The 19565-nt window shown below is 39.3% G+C and overlaps 1 protein-coding gene across 3 annotated transcripts in view; it reads right to left on the bottom strand.

Annotated features, from left to right (window-relative positions):
- Nucleotides 1-202: 202 nt before the first annotated feature.
- Nucleotides 203-19565, bottom strand: part of LOC116848540 (sodium-independent sulfate anion transporter) — a 25028-nt gene continuing 5665 nt past the window's right edge. The window contains exons 1-11 of one of the 3 annotated variants that reach the window (XM_032824733.1): nt 16382-16854; nt 11573-11745; nt 6957-7210; nt 6398-6599; nt 6014-6234; nt 5684-5855; nt 5198-5365; nt 4850-5011; nt 4417-4557; nt 4197-4342; nt 203-3713 (exon numbers count right to left, since the gene is read on the bottom strand). In XM_032824733.1, coding sequence (XP_032680624.1) covers nt 3357-3713; nt 4197-4342; nt 4417-4557; nt 4850-5011; nt 5198-5365; nt 5684-5855; nt 6014-6234; nt 6398-6599; nt 6957-7210; nt 11573-11744 — 1995 coding nt within the window. In that variant the 5' untranslated portion in view covers nt 11745; nt 16382-16854 and the 3' untranslated portion in view covers nt 203-3356. Of the gene's footprint in view, nt 3714-4196; nt 4343-4412; nt 4558-4849; nt 5012-5197; nt 5366-5683; nt 5856-6013; nt 6235-6397; nt 6600-6956; nt 7211-11572; nt 11746-16381; nt 16855-19565 lie in introns of those variants that run through there. The other 2 variants (XM_032824751.1, XM_032824741.1) reach the window with 2 other exon arrangements.

Raw genomic sequence — 19565 nt, 5'->3', positions numbered from 1 at the left:
AGAGAGAGAGAGAGAGAGAGAGAGAGAGAGAGAGAGAGAGAGAGAGAGAGAGAGAGAGAGAGAGAGAGAGAGAGGAGAAGGGTGGCAAGCCTCAATCCGCTCGTGCCGCTCGCGACGAGCGATAAGCGCAAGATCGACCTATATATGTATACAACGGTGGTCGGCGGGGGTGAGGTCAGTTACGAATAACAACTACTTTCCCTTGGGTTATTTTCTTATGTATTAATCGTATAAAATTGAGGACGCCGCACGGATGCGTAAGCATAAGTACATCGTTCAACCGTTCACAGATCCATCGATCAGCGACCCGTGGTTTTCTCTGTCGACGTTATCGAGCCGCAGGTGATCTCGATCGCCGGCAAAAAATAATCCGCCTCGTTGTGCGTCGCAACAATATTCTAAGAAGTAATTTTTTTTGTGGACATGCATTGTCTCGGAATAAATGTATCGAAATTGAAAAAATGTTTCTAAAAGGGGTCGTAAGGCAAAAGTATCAGTGCTCGAGCGCGCAATCAATCCTGTACGTTCTTGTTGTTTTGCTCTTTACATAGAAGTATTTAAGCTTTTAACATAAGCTTGGGATAATTATATACACTGAAAAAGAAATATCTAAAAGATAAATATTTATTCGACGATTACTAACAACATACTTATTCTTGATATATATACTTCTATAGTAAAGAAAAAAAATTTTTTTCAAATATGAAAATGCACATTTTCCTAAAACTGGCTTTTCATGAAAACAATCGTTTATTCAAACAAAAAAGAAGAGAATATGTTATTCCTATCCACCGAATAAGTATTCTTTGTTTTTTAAACATTTTTTTCTCTTGATACACATCGGAAAAATTGAATTTCGTGATATTAGTTCAGTAATCGAATTTCAATATTGTGATTTTTTGGTAACTTATTCCAGTTTCTGAATTTCAGAATTTTTGAGTTTTCGGAACAATGCATGTCTTTTCCTTTTTTTTTTAAAACGAGTAATCGTAAAATTCTAACTACATGTATAATATACAATTAACGATCGGCGTTGTTTCGACGAGGCGACAGACCGCACTGAATTCAAACACCTTTCAACAATGAGGATTCTTTTTATTATTGCAAAAAAGATGTGAAAATTTCTGTCTCTCGTTAAAGCCCTTGATGTTAGACATCTACACGAGCACTCGGCCTGATAGAGGCCTCTCTCTTACAGAAAATCTGCTTCTCTTTCTCGCCCTCTTAATCCACAAGGAAAGCGCTCTCGTTGCGCGCTTACACCCGCGTAAGTCGCGTCGCGAATCGGTAATAACAGCGTTTCGTGAGCATTCACGAAACAACATCGTCCCGCAGTCCACCAAGGAAGAAATTGCGATTGCCGAAGGACCATTATCTCTTGATCGCGATTTCGTCCGCGTTAGACGTTCTTTATAAAATTATCACAGTATTGTTCTCGAAGAACTTATTATAGTTATATACAAATGTTTCCAGACAGAGAATTCCATCTGTGCTGCAAAGTAGCGCACGTAGGAACGTACGAATGCGCGAAATCTTCTTCATACACACGCCAGGATTTTATCTTAAATTATAATATGAAGATCTTAAATATAAAAAACTGAATATCGATGTGAGAATATATAGACTCGCGTTTTGCCGCGTTGAGCTCACGAGGAATATTCGAGCGAAACGACAGTTGAAGACACGTATTAATAGTCGTTACATGAAACTCACTTCAGGTGAGATACGCAGATCTGGATTTAGGTTTTAATGCGAGTTTGCCTGAATTACAAACGCAATACATATTATATGATTCGAGCACAAAACTCGAATTTTAAATATAACTTTAAATATAACTTTAAATTTAAATATAACTTTAAATTCAAATCTGAGTATGTCACGTGGGACAAGTTTAAAGCAACGCTTATTAATAATGGAAAAGACGTTCTCCTTAAGAATCGATTTTTCAATAGCAATAGTTTAAACTTAGATTTCAGTTCAAACTCTATTCTAGCAATGTACTTGCAATATTTAAACAGAGCTTGAACTCAAATTTAAGTCTAAGCTACTGTTGTAAAATCGGCTCTCAATCTTTCTGACGTTTCTTGAACTTCTGTTTTGTGCAAATAACTTCCTCATTTGGAGTTATTTCTTTTATCGTATTTGGAAAAACTGCTTCGAATGCGCCTCAGTTCTTCCTTTTCGAGGCGTACAGTGGCAGCAGTGTCATACTTCGAGATACATTCGCGCTCCGGTATTCGCGTTGTTATCTGCGATTACTGACGTTGCACGAATTAATAACCGAGTGGCGAATCGAAATTACTTGATATTCAGCCGCTAAAGTACACACATCGCGTAGGAACCCTCGCTTATAAACGTACATTGAATACTGTCTTTATCAGATATTAGATCGGCGATATCTTCCGCGTGCACTGCTTATCGACCCCGACGCGTTTGCATTATTAGCGCGTCGAGTTGCGCGAATCATCGGAAAGTGCGGGCTGAATACGAAGATACACGATATTTCTTTAAATAACGAAATCTGCTCTCCAAATTTCTCCAAAGTAAAGTGATTGCCGGAACTCGAATACGAGTTATTTTTCACGCCTGTAAAGTGAATTCTCCACTCTGAATCCTCGAGTGAATATTTTCGCTCGAAATTGAAGAGATGCATCCCACCACCGGGGAAGCATAGTCACTCCAATCAATCAGAACATCCGCTCTAACCTTGAGTGAAACATTCACTCTTGTGATTTTGAGTGATACAATATTTACAGATACAATATTTTCGCTATCGCCTCGAGTGAAAATATTGTCACTTTTTGCTCCAAAAAATTCAGAGGGTATGTGAGTTCGCGCACGAAAACGCCCGCACGCACGAAATATCGCCGAGTCAACGACGATATATAAATACATAATACATACGTGTATGTATAAGTCACTTTGCAGATCCGCTGCTTCCGCGGTGATTTCAAGATAGCGCACTAACTCTGTCTCCCAGTGGTCTCCCAGTAACGTGCTGTCCGGAAATAACCGCGAAATCGTTCTTTTCGCTCGCCGTGCATTCGCCAACCATTCGCCAAAATCGCTTTGATCGTTGAGGCAACAGAGTGGTTGATAAGATGGGCCGATAACATTCGCGATTTATCGTCCCGCCGACGTCCATCTCTGCCACGATCGTGAGTTTCGCAGTCGTGTTGTTACTCTACATCATCCCCATGGCTTCCCTGCTACCTCTCTACGAATACTGCCTTCATATGTGTCGCGCGTTTGGTAACCAGCTGTTGTATCTCGTTGACAGTCTTGATGAACGGCTCCAAAGTGCCTGCGCACTTTCCACAATCACGCGTCTGACCATTGCGGCTGCGTGACCGCTGTTATTTGATCTGCTTTTGATAGCCTCTCTCGTTCAGCAGGTCGTCCAACGCTTCCTGAGTGTAATAGACGACAAAGTCCGTGGGTTCGACACCCTCGAAGACGGCGTATACCGAGGGTTTCAGGTTGTAGAAGAAGAGCGGCTGGCCACGGCCAGCGAAGTCCTTCGTCAAGGTCTCGATCACCATGGCAGCCGTGAAGTCCGCGCCGTAGATGTGCGAGCAGTCGATCACCACGGGTGTCGCGACGTTTCCAGCACGCTGGCTGTACTTGGTCACCAGATTACGAACATAGTCCACAGATGGGAATATCAAGCAGCGATCGGGCGTCAGCATCAAGTATTCGATTCCGCGATTAGTCTGTCGGAAGAAACGACTGATCAGTCTTCGACCGGTCTTGTGAAGTTCGTAATTATGTCCCAGCAAATGCTGGTTGTGTAACGTTCACAAAAAATGAAATTTAGTTGGATTAATTATTTTTTTGTGAAACATAAGCGGACCAGAAATTCTGTCTCTTCTCTTTGAGTTAACAAGATTTCTGGTATTCTTAATAGAACTTTGGTAACTTCAACTGGAATTTTTTCATTCGTACATATCTCGCTAGAAATCTGATTAATCCAACCAAACATTTCTTTCTCGTGTTACATCGTGAATTTATACTTAATCAATTTGTACTTAATGAATCTGTAATATTGATTGATTTATATGTGATTAAGGCACACTGCTGCATCATCGTTAATTTGACATTTTCGAAATTCATAATTTTGGATTTCTGAAATTTATAATCGCGACACGGAAAATTTATAGTAATTCTTTAAGATCTGACAACAAATGGATAATCACCGTGAGTTTCTCCACAGATATTTTCGGTCTGGCGGCATGATACAGAATGAAGATAATATTTAATCCGACTCCGCAAAGGATACCGATCTCCAGCTGCAAGACCAGACACGCGATGAACGTGCCTAGCCCCGGGATCAGATCTGATTCTGAAACACGGAGAAATAATTCACTCGTGGCGTATTCAACGCCGGCATTTCTCATGTCAGAAGAGTGCACTTACTTTTTGTCCTCCACATCGGCTTCACCACCTTGACTTCGACCATGAAGATGACCGCGGCTATAATAATAGCCGCTAAAGTGGCGCGCGGAATATAACTGAAGTACGGAGTAAGGAACAGCAGGGCTAAAATCACCAGTGTACCTGAAACCAACGATTTCAATGCTTGTGCGATCGTGCGAAGAATGGAAATTTATGCTAAACGCTAAAGTATAGTCTGTTTTTTGTTAGAAAAAGTGAATTAAAGGAAAATCACTTGCCACTCGTCTCGTTCAAGAAAAATTCAATGACAATGAAAATTCCAGAAATTCTGCGCAAGACGTTATTCATGATTCTTCCTCGCTCTCGATTTTCGTCGATTTTCGACTCAAACGATTCGCATGCTAGTAGAATTAATTTACAAGAACCGCAAGCACACCACGCGCTGGTAACTCACCGGTGTAGATACCACCGAACGGTGTTCTGACGCCGGAAGCATTGTTTACCGCACTCCTGCTGAGAGATCCTGTGCCCGGGAAAGCTTGTACAAAGGCATTTCCAATATTCGACATGCCAATCGCTATCAGCTCCTGCGTCGCGTCTACCGATTTCCCATTAGCTGTCAAGCGTAAAGATCTCATGTAACAACTATCTTAATCGCACCAACTATCTTAAGAGCCGAACTATTTCTCACGTGTCGAAAAAGTAAATTTCACACGATGTTTAATCTGTTTCTAGTATAAAATTATGAAATAGCGGGAACGAGGAGTTTTTATCAGTTTTTACCAAAGTACGTTCTACTCACCAAAAGCTTTGCAAATAGCGATATCTTCCATCAGAGAAATGAGTGGTAAAACGAGAATGCCGCTGCTCAAATTGCCGAGCATGTCGATGAACGTGACCGTCGTGTTGTCATCTTTCATGTATCCAAACGGAGGAATTTGCACCGTGGGCATACCTCCCGGTATATATCCTGCAATATAAGAGATTTTGTAATTTGATCCGACTTTTCAATAATAACCACTGAATATATAGACGTTTTGCCGTGTACAATTATGAAAACGTGAATACTTATTGACCGAGCTTAGTAAAAATTAATTTCGCGCCGTAAACTTCACGAACTATTCCGTACGATTACATTAATGTTTCAGAACATTCTGAAGAAAGAGAGAGAGAAAGAGGGAGAAGAACTTACATATTTAAATCACTCAAAATTATAGTGTTCAAAAATAGATGAGCTACTCTTTTTTTCAGAAAGATAAAGTTTATTTGCAACATTGAATTCTCATACCAATTAGCTTGACAGGCGATTCAGTTTGAAAGCTGTAGCCCAAGCATCCGCAGAGTACTACTAACAGCGCGTTTCGCGAAGTGCTGATCAGCCAGAGGATCTTGTTCACAACACGGTGTTTTGTAGTACGAAGTTCTTCGTTTTCTGGTCCGATGTTACACGAAGCCAGTAACTACAACCCATACATCTCATTATAATCCCACATACGTTAAATCTGTATCTGAATAATTTGATAAAATCAAAATTTATATTAATAACAGTGCGTTAAAAAAGAAAAGGATAAAGTTTTTCTGTGCTCTCGTAAAAGAATAGAAAATATTGTATAATTACCCTCAGGATTAGGAGCAGTGCTATGCAGGATGCTCCAAGAGCAGCGTCCCACGCTGACGTATCCTGTATGTTCGCAGCGATGCTCTGCCACATCTCGAGGAACTGAGCACCCTTGGCGGAGATGCCGAGGATATCTTTAACTTGCGATGTGATAATTATCAGAGCTACAGCTGATGTAAAACCAGAGCTCACCGGTCCGGATACGAAATCGATCAAAAATCCTGGAACGGAAAAAGGTACTCTCCATTCCTTCCATACGTAGCGATCTTTATTTTGCTCGTTACTTCGCAAACCGTATGTAGATAAGTACTTTAGAAAAAAGTATCTTCATGCGGTCTAGAGGATTAGCACTGATATTAACAAATTATTGAAATATTGACTTACCAAGGCCAAATATACCCATGATTAGCTCTACGACCCCGGCTATGAAACATAATAAAATCGCGTGCGGCACTGGATCATCCAAGTGGGACACTGTTTGGTAAGTCAACAATGAAACAATGGCAGTAGGTCCCATGGGTATGTCTTTGCAGGATCCGAAAATTACGTAGATGAAGCAACACAGAAAGCTACCGTATAACCCATACTGAAACAAAAAAGCAACAGGCTATGAGAGGGTATCTAAAAACTCCATCTGTTATCACTGTTTAACGAAGAGGTGATACGTGTCGAGTTAAAATCATCATAAATTAAATCCTTATCAAAGATTAGTTCACAAATAACTCTTCTATTTCTGTACTATTTCTTTGAACCAGAAAACTGCAGCTCTTTCGAAAGAATCATCCGTTGAAAAAAAAAGAAAAACTCAATTAATCTCGGATAAATTGAAGATTATCTTCCTTTAAATTGCATCCACTATGACTGCTGCGACGTAAGCTTGATGTAACCCTCCACGTAATCCCTCGTGAGTCGTTGAGCGAGCGATAAAGATCTCTTTGCGCACCTGCGGCGGTAAACCGGCGACGTTCGAGTACGCTAGCGACTGAGGAATGACGGTGAGGCCCACGGTAATTCCGGCAACCAGATCTCCGAGTGCATCTTGACCATTGTACCTTGGCAGCCAGCTCAAGATCGGCAACCTCTTGTAAAGGGTTTTCTTCGTGCACGTGGCCCTGACACGGCGCTTCGTGTATTGCAACGCCGTTCTCAGGAGACCTTCCTTCTGCTTAACCTCGTCATCCCCTGGTTCTTCGATCACTGTTGACACAGCAAACAATAATCTTACATACAATGTAGTCGTTTGTACGTGGCGTTTTAGTGTAATGAGTGAATGCAGGAGCGAGAACCCGCATCTTCTTATTCTCCACGACATTGAGTCAGGTGTCGAGGGAGAAGATCAAGATTGGACAACATGTCGGTTTCACTTCTACACTCCATCTTACATACAAGTTTACCTTACATGCGTAATATAATAATACTTTTGTTTTCAAAAAAAGGTCTTTAAAATCCAAGTTCCATTGCAGCCAAGAGATTACTCGTTTATTTAACACACACCGATTGATTCCCCGTATTGAATCATTGGAAATTTAGGTCATTTAGACTCGTGTTAATAAGTCTGAGACCTATATTAATAGTCATTACTTGAAACTGCCTCAGGTAAGAGATACTCAGATTTGAAGTTAGAGTTAGGTGTAAATTTTTCAGCTGAATTTTAATTACAAATATAATATCACGAATATTGTACAATTCAAACGAAAAACTCTGATATAACTTGAAATTCAGATCTGAGTATCTCATGTAAGATAAGTTTCAAGTAATGACTATTACTGCGGGTCTAAAGCTCGTATTAATAGTTATTACTTAAAACTCGTCTCAAGCAAGGTACTCAGGTTTGAATTCAGAGTTAGATAAGAGTTTTCTCGTTGAATAGTACATAATTATCGATATAAATGTCATATATATTATAGTTTATTTGAAAAACTTGCATCTGACTCGAAATAAGAATCGGAGTACCTCAAGTGAGACAAATTTCTAGTGACAACTGTTACTACGGCCTAAGACATGTTTAACGAATCTATGAATATTTTGAATATTTTGAATCCTCTTCCAAGGTAAATAAGAGCGATCCAGTTTTCTTAACAAACCGTTCCCTTCACAGTTGACCAAACTTTATCGTGACTCGTAACTCTCATGTACTCTCAACACACAGGGATTCGCACTTGTCGCGCCATTCGGCGAGCACACGGTTGACCCATAAATAATTTCGTGTACGCAAAAACGCGCCTTGCCGACGGTGACAAGGACAACATACGCGCATATCATACGGACAGTGCATTGGATTTATCGTCTCTCATTGAAAGGAAGACAAGAAAAAAATAACATGCACTTCCAGGCACGTGCCGGGACGTGCGGTTCGTTCCTCCCAAGGACGATTTGCGCACCACGTCAAGGAAGGCGAACCAGTCCCGTGAAATAAAATCATTAACGACGTACATGAATTGTAATAGTGCACGTTGTCTCGTTACCATCTCGTAGTTCGTTACACATCGCCGAATGTAGGCTCTACAACTCCAGAATTTCAATGGACATGTTTTAATGATTTCTTTTCTTAATTTTTCACGGTACGCGCGGAATTTCCGATGTCGCACGGAGAAAAAGATTGGTTAAATTAACATGATAATAGCACAATTGACCACGTTTTAGTAAAAGAAAACGTGTTTTAGTGAAGAATTTCCGATTCTTATGAACTAAACTCGATTCTTAGTTTGTACTTGGTCGTGTTATTGTCATGTTAACTCAACTGATCCTTTTTTTTCCGTGCGAATATATTAGAAGCACATGATGACGTTAAAGATCAAAACAATCAACAATAAAACGGCTGTTCATGTTTAAGTTATATAAAATAATCTCATCAACTCGATAAGCGAGGAATATTCCTATCATGTAATTTATAAGCTTGCCTCATATTTCAAGTCTGCCTCCGATCGGTCCGTTTGAGAATTGGCCATAGTTATACAAAAATAACTCAACTCACAAACTTATTATTTTTAAATTTTTCTGTATATACACGAAACAAGGTACAAGCTCTATGAAATAAATCGTCGTATGAAATTAATTAAAAAACAATTTTTATTTTTTGCGAAAATAATATTGAACGATTGCAAAAAATTACTAAATATCTAGCTATCCATTACTTTTTAAATCACATATCAAATTTTTGGCCCATATTAATAGTCATTACTTGAAATTTGTCCCACATGAGATACTCAGATATGGATTTAGAGTCAGCCTTGAATTTTTTACTTGAATCACGCAATATATCCGTTACTAATGCATTTATTACATTACATTTATAATTGCGATTTAGCTCTCTCTCTGAAAGATTTACATCTAACTTTAAATTCAAATCTGAATATCTCATTTGAAGCGAATTTTAAGTAACAACTACTACGGCTCTTTATTTTAATTTTTTACGAAACGTATTCCATGTACCATCTGGTTAAATTATTTTTGCATAACTACGATCAATTTTTCGCTGAAATTTCACGTCAACTGACGCTGTAGTGTTGCGTGGCGAATTTGTGAGAGTGAAACGACCGTTATCATTTATTTCAAGCTTAAGAGATTATTTATAAGATTTGCAAACCGTGAGTTTGTTTTGCCGATAACGATTAAATCGCATTAATCACGACTGACGGGGCTAACAAGTCGCGAGGTAGTCCTTATCTTTTCAATTGTCGTAACTACCGAACAAATTAGAATCCTCAATAATGCAAACTTCGTGGCTCCGTAACACGCGAAGGTCATTTTCAATAAGTTTCCTGTTGAAATATGATCAGCACGACCGTTTGCGAACTCGTGAACTCGCGAATCGTCGCGCGAGAAGTCGCGAATACCATCTCAGACTTTTCAATCGTACTCCCGACGGCGTCTCACACACTTTGTATCTTGATCGCATGATCGAGTCACATGAATCGCCAATATAACGAAGATGATTCAGGGCTGTTTGTCCGCGAGATTGAGATTGAGCAAGAATTTTCGCGTTATTGTCACATGTACGAGGCATAGGAAGCACGAAATTGCACGCAAAGTTGCCGTCGATTTCATAAAATACATTATATTGCGTGTCTGCTCTGCTGTTCGCGAATTTTATCGTAGGCCACTCACTCCTGAGTGGCGGTATCCTTGACGTGAGCGTGAACCATCAATTCATATTATTTAAATTTTAAATCTGTGTCACGGAGAGAATATTACAGTTTTTTCATATAAATTTTCAACATTACTATTTTTTTAATAATATTATAATAATTTCAAGTAAGTTTGTGATATTTATTCTGATAAGAATAAGTATCAGATAAAAAGCTCGATTGTAAAAACAAAAAAATTCTTGTAGGAAAATTCTATTTAGCCTATTCAGTTTCTATTCTCAGTCAATTGGCCATAGTTATGCAATAACGATCCAACTCACATGAAGCACGTTTCAAGGAAAATAAAGGTGAAAATTTGATATATAATTTAAAAAATATAGCGCTGAGATTCTTCGTAATCATTCAAGAAGTCAAGCATAATCAATTTTCTTCTCTTCAGTGATGTTCATCGACAAGCTTAACCCTTAAGAAGTAGCTAAAAAAGATTCAACTAGTACCAATTAAAAATTGTTTTTTATTTAATTTTAGATATCTCTAAAGCTTGGATCTTTTCTGTTATGTAGAAAGACGTATGTATGAATTACCCACTCTAGTAAAAAAAACTAAAAAATTGTGATTTTGTGGGTTCCCAGATAGCACAAATGTCCAAAATCGAGACATAAGACGTCTTTAGGGCGTCTTTAAGACATCTTTAAGACATCTTTAAGACAATACCTTATAAACTTGTGAGTTGGAACATTCTTGCAATTGTTTTTAGTTTTGCAATCAAGTTTTAATACAGCTGAAAATATTCAGACAAATATTTCTGATTGCGGTAACAGAGCTATAATTTTTTATCGTCGAATTTTCATCTGGTATCCTATTAAGTTGCACGAACTGCGATTTTCTTTCCGAGCGCGATATTCACCAGGAATACGCGTATCACCAATCCATACTTCTTACATTTGAAATTTATACAATCACACTTGTATTCCGTTTACAACTTGGCGGTGGTGCTGCACACGTATACACTTGATTTCAAGACGATTTGAACACTTTTCTCGGTGCGATTTGGAACGAAGCCAATGGTCCAATACGAGAACTTGTTTTTATTGATTAATTCCCAGAAATTATTTCCCCTCGTTGGATCACTGGCAGCCTTTCAAACTGTATCGAAAAAGAGAAGTGTTAAGACCCGGTGTACGTGTGTAGAAACAGAAAAATTCCTGTAAGAAGTTTCCACTCAGCCAACTGTTCTCCGTTATTGCAACTATTGTTTTAATGCAGCCAAATGCTCGGATGAATACTTCCGGTTGCGATAACAGAGATATCATTTCTCGAATGTTCATCCCATCCCTATTCAGTTGCACGAACTGAGATCTTTTCCCGTGCACAAATTTGTCATCGAGAGCACGATTCCACGACATTTCGCCGGCGCGGTCGAGGACTTTTAACACTCCTACGCAAAAAAGATGTCGTGTCCGATACTCACAGATAAAATCCGAGGAGCCTTGAATCCCTCGATGTGTTTCATGCGAATCACGGAAAGACTGGTACATGTCGGTGCCGTACGAGTCCACGTTGTTCGTAGATCCGCTCATGCCGTGATTCACGTAACCCTCCATGCTCGACCTGCTGTCCGCCGGCCCGTTGCCGTTCTTCATTCTGCAAAAATGCACAAAATTGATGCATTAATTCGCGCCAATACAATGCACCACTTACTTAACGTAATGCTGATTAACCTACGGAGGAGGTGACGGAAGAACTGTTTGTATTAAAATCGTAATCACGTGGCGACGTGATCGTCCGACACTTAGATCGTCGGTTGAGGACGATTGGAAACAATATTCACGAACGGAAGACAACGAGTCTATTAAACTTGGCCGTGAACCACGTGCTAATTGCAGTCAAGGCGATGCCACCGCCACGTCTGCTGATGTCACGAGGATGTCTTTAACCCGTCTATTAAATAAGAATAATATATCGCAAAAATATATTACACGACGTCGCGTAAACGGAACATGTTCCGCGACATGTACGCGAGACACGCTCGCGTGTCGGATCTGCCGGATGATTCCGTCTAAATCGTCGTCGGTCGCGGACAACTGCCACTCGAAGAAAAAGACATGGTGATGGCAGTTACACATTTGCACGAGTTTTGCACGTAAAATTAATGCGTATAGTTTAATCAATTATTTCGTAGTTATTACAACTAGAGTTTTGATTTGATTATCTTATTATTATTTTATTATTTCTTACTAAAGCTTTGATTGTAATAATTACAAAATCGTTTATTAAACTATATACATTATATTACAAATATCTACTAACTATATACATTATATTACAAATATCTTAAAAAAAAGAGATAAAAAGCACCAAGGGTGTACGCGCTCCCTTGGTCAAATAAAATTAAGACATTAAAATTAAATATCGTCGTTTAAACTTGTATTTCCTACAAAAAAAAAACGAAAACGGGGATATTAAAACGTTTCATCAACTGGAGAGGCAAGAGAAATATATACATTACAATTCAACGTACAAAACTCGTGCAGTTGTCACCTGTACAGATACCACGTACTGTACAGATACGTCATGTTTTCCTTCGCAAGTGCGAGGTGCGGCGAAAAGAAAACTGTTACGACAAGCAAAACTGGCGATTCTTCTTCTTCAAAAGATGTCAAGCTGAGAGCGCGAGTCGAACGAATAACACAATTAACACAGCGAATATTTAATCGGCTCGGCGACTACCGAACTTCATTCCTCGCCGACGAAATTCACCGTTGCGTCAACAACTCACTTCCTTCAATTAACGGTATGTTTGTTCGAACGAAAGAAGAACGGCCGAGCCTTTTCTCGCGGTAGGGTTGCCGGCGTTGCTCCTTCATATGAACACGATGAATGCGATGAGATCGCCGTCTCCCATGTTGCCGGGGAGTTACGTGTAAACGCAATTACTGCTACGGTTAGTGTCTTTGTTTTATGTAAGGTCCGCAGTTTCATTACGTTTGTGGATTTTGCAGTCCAGTACCGATCGATACCACTCGCGGTGGCTATCTTAAGGAGTTCGTTTAAACAGTCTTATTTCTTTTTTAAAGATAAAACATTCGCCGAATGTTTATCGCTCCTTACTCGAATGGCCCGGTTTATCCCTTAAAGATAGAACGTTCGCCGCGTATTCGTGGCTTCTGCTGTAACTTTCATGATCTCGTTATGTTCTTTGACGTGTGAAATCGCACGTCGCTCATGGAATTGCCGGATAAGAGGGTTAATTAATCCGCATCTTCCCTCGAAGAGTACGCTCCCATCTGTTCCGATGCGTTCCAGCTATTTGCACCGCGTACAGCACACAGTTCGTCAACTGTGCATTAATCATTGCAATTATGCAGACAAGCGTAATAAGTAGAGTCAACCAATTAATCTTATCTCTTAATTGGCGAGCCTGTTGCTCGACTCGTCACACCGAAATCGATCTCAAGTGCACCGACATCTCCGCGCCGCAATTCATTTTATTCGCGCGATTCACTTGCACCGACGTAACGATAACAGGACTAACAGAATCTTGTGTATTTTGTGCTGCGAACGGGCGGAATATAATGATAGAAACCGGTAATAAAGAAGATAAGGGGCGGAAGAATGCGGTGGATAATGAGAAAGATAACAAAGCAAAATGAAATCTCCTTATCTTGTTTTAATGTGCATATGAAATGGTTCAATAGCTCTTTATCGGCCAATTTCGATGTCGCGCTAACTAAAATTTACCTTTTTTCTCTGTTTTTATTATTTTAGCGTGCAACGTTCTCCCGGACAGCAGGCAAAACTCTTGAGGAGAGCAGCGAGTGTTGCATGTCGCGAAAATAAATTGTGAGCTGTAATACACCGCATCGTACGTGTACAAAGTATATAATATGCCGACGAAAACAGTCACGTGTGCGATCGTCGATGGAGCTAATATGATTCATCGTAGGAGCCGCAATTACTACAAGTGGGTTCGATTGACTGGCGTCACTCCGTCCGATTGTGCCGCCGTTACCGACGACTTGCTTACAAAACCCGTCGCGTTTCCGAAAGCGAAAACACATTTGCGAATGGAGAGAAAAATGAGCGCTCATTTCGTGATTGTACAACGACGAACAAACGCGCGTTCTTATCCGTGAGATTCAACGAATCGGCGTTTCTATCTGCCTCTTTATTACCCGGCGATTCGCGGCAAACCTAAGGAAATCCGACGGCTTGCACGAGTATCGCAAATATTGAGCAACGTGACAAATCTATCTGATCTCAGTCGCAATTTATCTGAGATTTGTGACTCACGTGCGCCCATTCACGTGCATCTGCCTTATAGAAACATCAGTGAAGTAAGGTAAAAGCACACCAATTTTCGGACAAGTACTTGTTCCTGGACATTCTTATTATTTTGGATTGTATTCGAATATTTTGAATTGTAGTCGAAAAACATTCTTTTTGAGGAAAATTTTACTGAACATCCATGATATATGTAACATAAATTATATATTTAGATAGAGAATTATATAGGTTTTCAGGAAAATTTTCCTCAGCGTTTAATAAAAGGACGTTTTGAGAAATGCAATTCTAAACTCTTTTTTAAAACTCTTTTTTTAAGATTTTAACATAAAATATATATCTCATATAAAATAATTTAAAGTCTCATTTAGAGATATGTAAAAACCAAAACAATAAGATCTCATGATTAGAACTCTTATTCAGTCTTTAAATACAAATATTTAAATCTTTAACGTAAGATACATGTATTCAATATATTTAAATTATATATTTTATGTTTTTTATATCTATATTTATATTTATATATTTGTAATATATTTTATACTTTTTGTAAGTTTAAATAGTTATATTTAAAGACAAAACAATAAGAATACTCAGTATTAAGTACACGTCTGGAAATTGGTATCTTGCCTCGGTGTGCTAAGTTCATATTTAACGAGATGGAATGGCAAATGAATCCGCAAATTTATCGACACGTCTCGTCTCCGAAACAAACACGTGACGCGCTAATTCACATTTATCGTGTAATTCGCGCGAATCATATCTCACAGTTTTACAAACACGCACCGCTCTTTGTGTAGCCGTATAGCTCTGGTTGCATTAACAAGCGTTAGACGAACGACGTGAGGCGGCATATTTGCAAGAGAGAAGAGATCATCAATTGATAAACGTGATGCAAAACTTCGCTTATCGCTTCGACAATGACATTCTCTTACGTCAAGGTCTGTGAGATCTATGAGATCTGGACGAAACGGAATAGGTAATTATGCCGCGCGCGAGATCGTAAAATTAAAATGGAACGTCGACGCGAACGCAATAACCGAATAAGAAACTGACGCGAATCGCGTCGAGTGTAAGTTTTCGCAATTTTCTTTGATCCAAGGCCGACCGTGAAAAATCCCCGTTTGAATTACGATCCCCCGGATCTTCTGTCGCGGATACACATGCTAATATTACAGACATTCAATAATTGGCAAAGTAGTCAAAGAAATTTACTGCGAACGATCAAAGGAAGATACGTTAGAAGTTGTAACGCATCTTCTCGTTTAATCGCTTGCAATAAATCTCCTTCAAGCTGAATTTCAAAACGGGAATTAGAACCGGTGACTCGACAAACTGATTAGATATATATAAATTGTTTCATTCAACAAGATCAAATTTGCTGATACTCGACTTCTGTTTCGCGAAACAAATTGTTCGTTATTAATTTCGGGCATTCAGATTATATCTGACTACTGGCAGCGAAAATTTCTTTCGCAATATAAACTTCCGCGATATGAGTTTTTCGATATTATATCAGCTTGTTTTATTTTAATATTTTTATGTCATCCTGATTTTATTATGTTTGTTTCGTTAAATTAAGTCTGAAATCATATTTTTCGTTAAAATAATAGCTTAACAATTAATTTAAAAATAGATACAAATCATCCTTATACTTTCAGATCTGTCGCTCTTAAGAACAGTTATGAATTATTTTAGTGTTCAGATCTCTCAGATATTTCATTTTTGAGAAACCGAAAAATTAATAATTTCTCTCAAGAGAATTTTCTTCTCAAATTCGAGAATGTAACCTCCACCTCTCGTGCATTCGCCAGTTGCGAATCAGTCTGTACACACGAAACCGGGACAGATTGAAGCAATACATTCGAATATGCGAGTTCGAGGACACATCGAAGAGAGAGTGTAGGGGTCCTCGAAAGACAAGGCGTCTTAAAAACGGAGACTAAGGTAAAGAGGTAAAGAGAAATATAACAAAAATGCATTGCGTTGCACTCACTTGATGATTACTTCGTTGACTACTCTTCTCAGAGAAGAACCCCGTTCTCGTCTGGTTATCGGGGAGTCTGTTCCTCTAGCAAGACGAGACAGTCACGTGACGCCGGAGCGTGTCAGTTATCTCGAGAAATTCGAGTTGTGTTCAGTTCTAAGGATGCTTTTGGTTTTCTCTGCTACCTGGAGACATCACAGTCGTGTAGATAGAGCCTCGTTAGAGTATTTGATGTCAGGAAAAAGTATCTGTCGAGGAAAAGGCGAACATTCGCCACGGGATTCTCCCGCGAGTGTCGGCTGTCGGCTTACGATCGCAAGTTCTTTCGCGGCGTACGTCAATAATCCTTCAGTCGGTCGGTAATGTAAAAAGCTCTCAAGAAGCTTCTCTCGACACGCAACGAGGAAAATATGCGAATAATACGAACAACGCAGGATTTCAGTGCGTTTTTTACGACGCAATGGAGAAACTGAGTTCGCGGCGGCGCGCGGCTCGCCATTTAAACGCGCCGCGATTCGCGGGTCGAACTCCCTCTCTCGTCCTCAGCCTCCCCCGCGGTGACGTCACTGAGGGAACGATCGTCACGTGTCGATCGTCACGTGTCGATCGTCACGTGATGACCTAAGCCTGACTTCAGAGCAGGGGACGTCTATTTCCCGGGAATCCGATTCGATTGTCGATCATGCTATCGGTGGAATGCCCGCCACGCCCGCCGCGCGCGGCATAATTTAATATATAAACTGTGCCACGTGCTCGCGCGCGTTAGTTAAAACTTTTCGGATGCACCGATTCAAAGTTTTCCACAACTAGACGCGAGATCCTCGCAGATAATAATCTAGGAGGATCTTCTAGTAACGGACGCATCTGCCGATCGGGACGAATGAGGTAAACGTTTCTCGTCCGAAAACCGCACGACGAGACCGGTACTAAGAATATTATAGCATATCTTTTTCATATAAATTTTCATCAACATTACTATGTTTTTAATAGTTCAGGAATAAACTGTCAGTAAGGCTCATCTTGCTGAGGAACACACACAGATAGAAAAAAATGGCTAATCTAATTAAAGTTATTTTTGGCCTCAACTATATCTTTTGGTTGTTCTAATACAAAAATGGTAGTATTAACATGCATATAAGTTTATCACTACTAATATTATAGTAGAATTTAATAAAAAAATAGTTCTCTTGACCCTAATTTATAATAATTATTTTTTTAGACGATTATTGTTACAAATACTAAACATTTTTTCTCAGTGTAGTAAATTCGCTAGAAACATAGCAGCTTTCATTGGAAACATAGCAAGTGTTTTAACAGCACATTTTAGTTTCTAAAGTATAAATAACACACGTGAAATGAAAGGATAATGAGTTGCTGCAAAATCTATTCCTTGGTTATAAAATCTTAGAGTAAGTTTCACTATAAAGTCTCTCCATGCAGAGAAACAGTAGAAAGCCCTGAGATCGTTCTGAATATGCTCAGAGTGCTCTTAGAACACTTCTCAAGACTATATTTGTTATATTTGACTATATTTGACTATATTTTTACACATTTCGGATGATTTTGGGACAATTTGTACCATGTGAGGATAAACGGCCGATTCAATCGACACTCGACGTTTCTAACACTTAGGCCAAGTTTCACAACATCCGTTTAATTTTGATTACTGGTTAAATTCCAATAGTGATTGATTAATTCTGATTAACTCTTCTTAATGTCAAATGCGATTGATCAAGTCCAATGAAATAACTAGCTAGTTAAGTTAACTGGAGAACTGGGCCTTAGACAGTAGTGAGGAATACTGCACGCTCGATGTCCTCCTCCCGCGACAACGTTCAATTCACAGACGCAAATGGCGTATTTAGAATTGTGATTCTTTACTTCCGGTCAATCGGTTACCTGTAATCCTCAGAGTGTTCTAATTATCAGTTGCTCGCTTTATCACTCGTGTTTTTCTCGATTCGAGGGACAGTACCGATCTTCACGGTCAACAAGATTAGTCATGATCTCCATGATACTTAAATATTATGTAGTTACAATATTATTATGTAGTTACCATCACTATGTCTTTTTCCCTGAATGTATAGCGCATAACAAATTTTGTAGATTTTGCAATGAAATTTTACTTTTACCGGTTGAAATTAGCGAGAAATAAAACGGAGCAGTAAAGTGAGGGTGTTTTTATTGAAAATTAGTGGAATATTTACTAATTATCGGTGAAATAGTCCTTTTACTGAGTCAATTAGAAACATATGTATTGATACATTTTAAAACAGAAGTATCTTTAGAGATTTCTCAGCATAATCACAGTTGCCCATGCAGTTTAATACTGCCTGTCGAGTATCGACATTTAGACCCATAATACTTCGGACTTTCTTTTATCGCTAAAAGCGCCTCTAAAAGTGGCTTATAAGCCTTTTGATTGATCATAAGCCTCTTTTAAAGACGCTTTCAGCAATAAAAGATAATTCAGAATATAGACTTTAGTTTAATATCAAAAGATTCGCGCGAAGAAATTTATTGTATCGGAAGCTGATGTTGATTTTTAGATAAGATATTCTCACAATCGCGAACACGAATAATTTATAATTAATATTCAGTTAATATACAAAGATTAAAGTATCGGAATCGCGGGAGCGAGATCTCGTAGGATCTCGCTCGAAATGAAGAACGCGAATAGTCCTCCGTCTAACTGTTTTATAGACAATGGACGATTGCAACGATAATTAGATCAGATATCGACGCATACCATACGCACCGATAGGTCGATATGTCGGTGTGCACTCGGCAAACAGTTCCGATAAAGCTCGCGTTGATAATGCAAATGTCTTGTCAAACGTTCCATAAAAGACGCGCGACTACATCCTCTCATATCTTCTTCTCTCTTTTGCAGCTTCGCGGGAGATTTCTTGGGCAAACATATTTTATTATTTGTGCATCGTGCTATTGTCGGTTAATGCAGATACGACCTGGGGATACACGGAGTGTCAAAACGGGGAGTGCAGATACAGAAGACCCCTGGATCATCGTTTCGTCACCGGTTCCAGCGATCTTACGCAAAAATCACGGCCTCTGAGTTGATCCGCTGAGTAGCTGCGAGTAAACTAATCGTACGCGCGCGCGAGTTCTCTTTCTCTCTCTCTCTCTCTCTCTCTCTCTCTCTCTCTCTCTCTCTCTCTCTTCCCTTCTCTTT

This window comes from Odontomachus brunneus, unplaced genomic scaffold (genome assembly GCF_010583005.1).
Source record: "Odontomachus brunneus isolate Ranch 3 - 2012 unplaced genomic scaffold, Obru_v1 Obru_scaffold_005, whole genome shotgun sequence".
Taxonomy (NCBI): domain Eukaryota; kingdom Metazoa; phylum Arthropoda; class Insecta; order Hymenoptera; family Formicidae; genus Odontomachus; species Odontomachus brunneus.
This window is presented reverse-complemented; position numbering and strand designations above follow the sequence as displayed.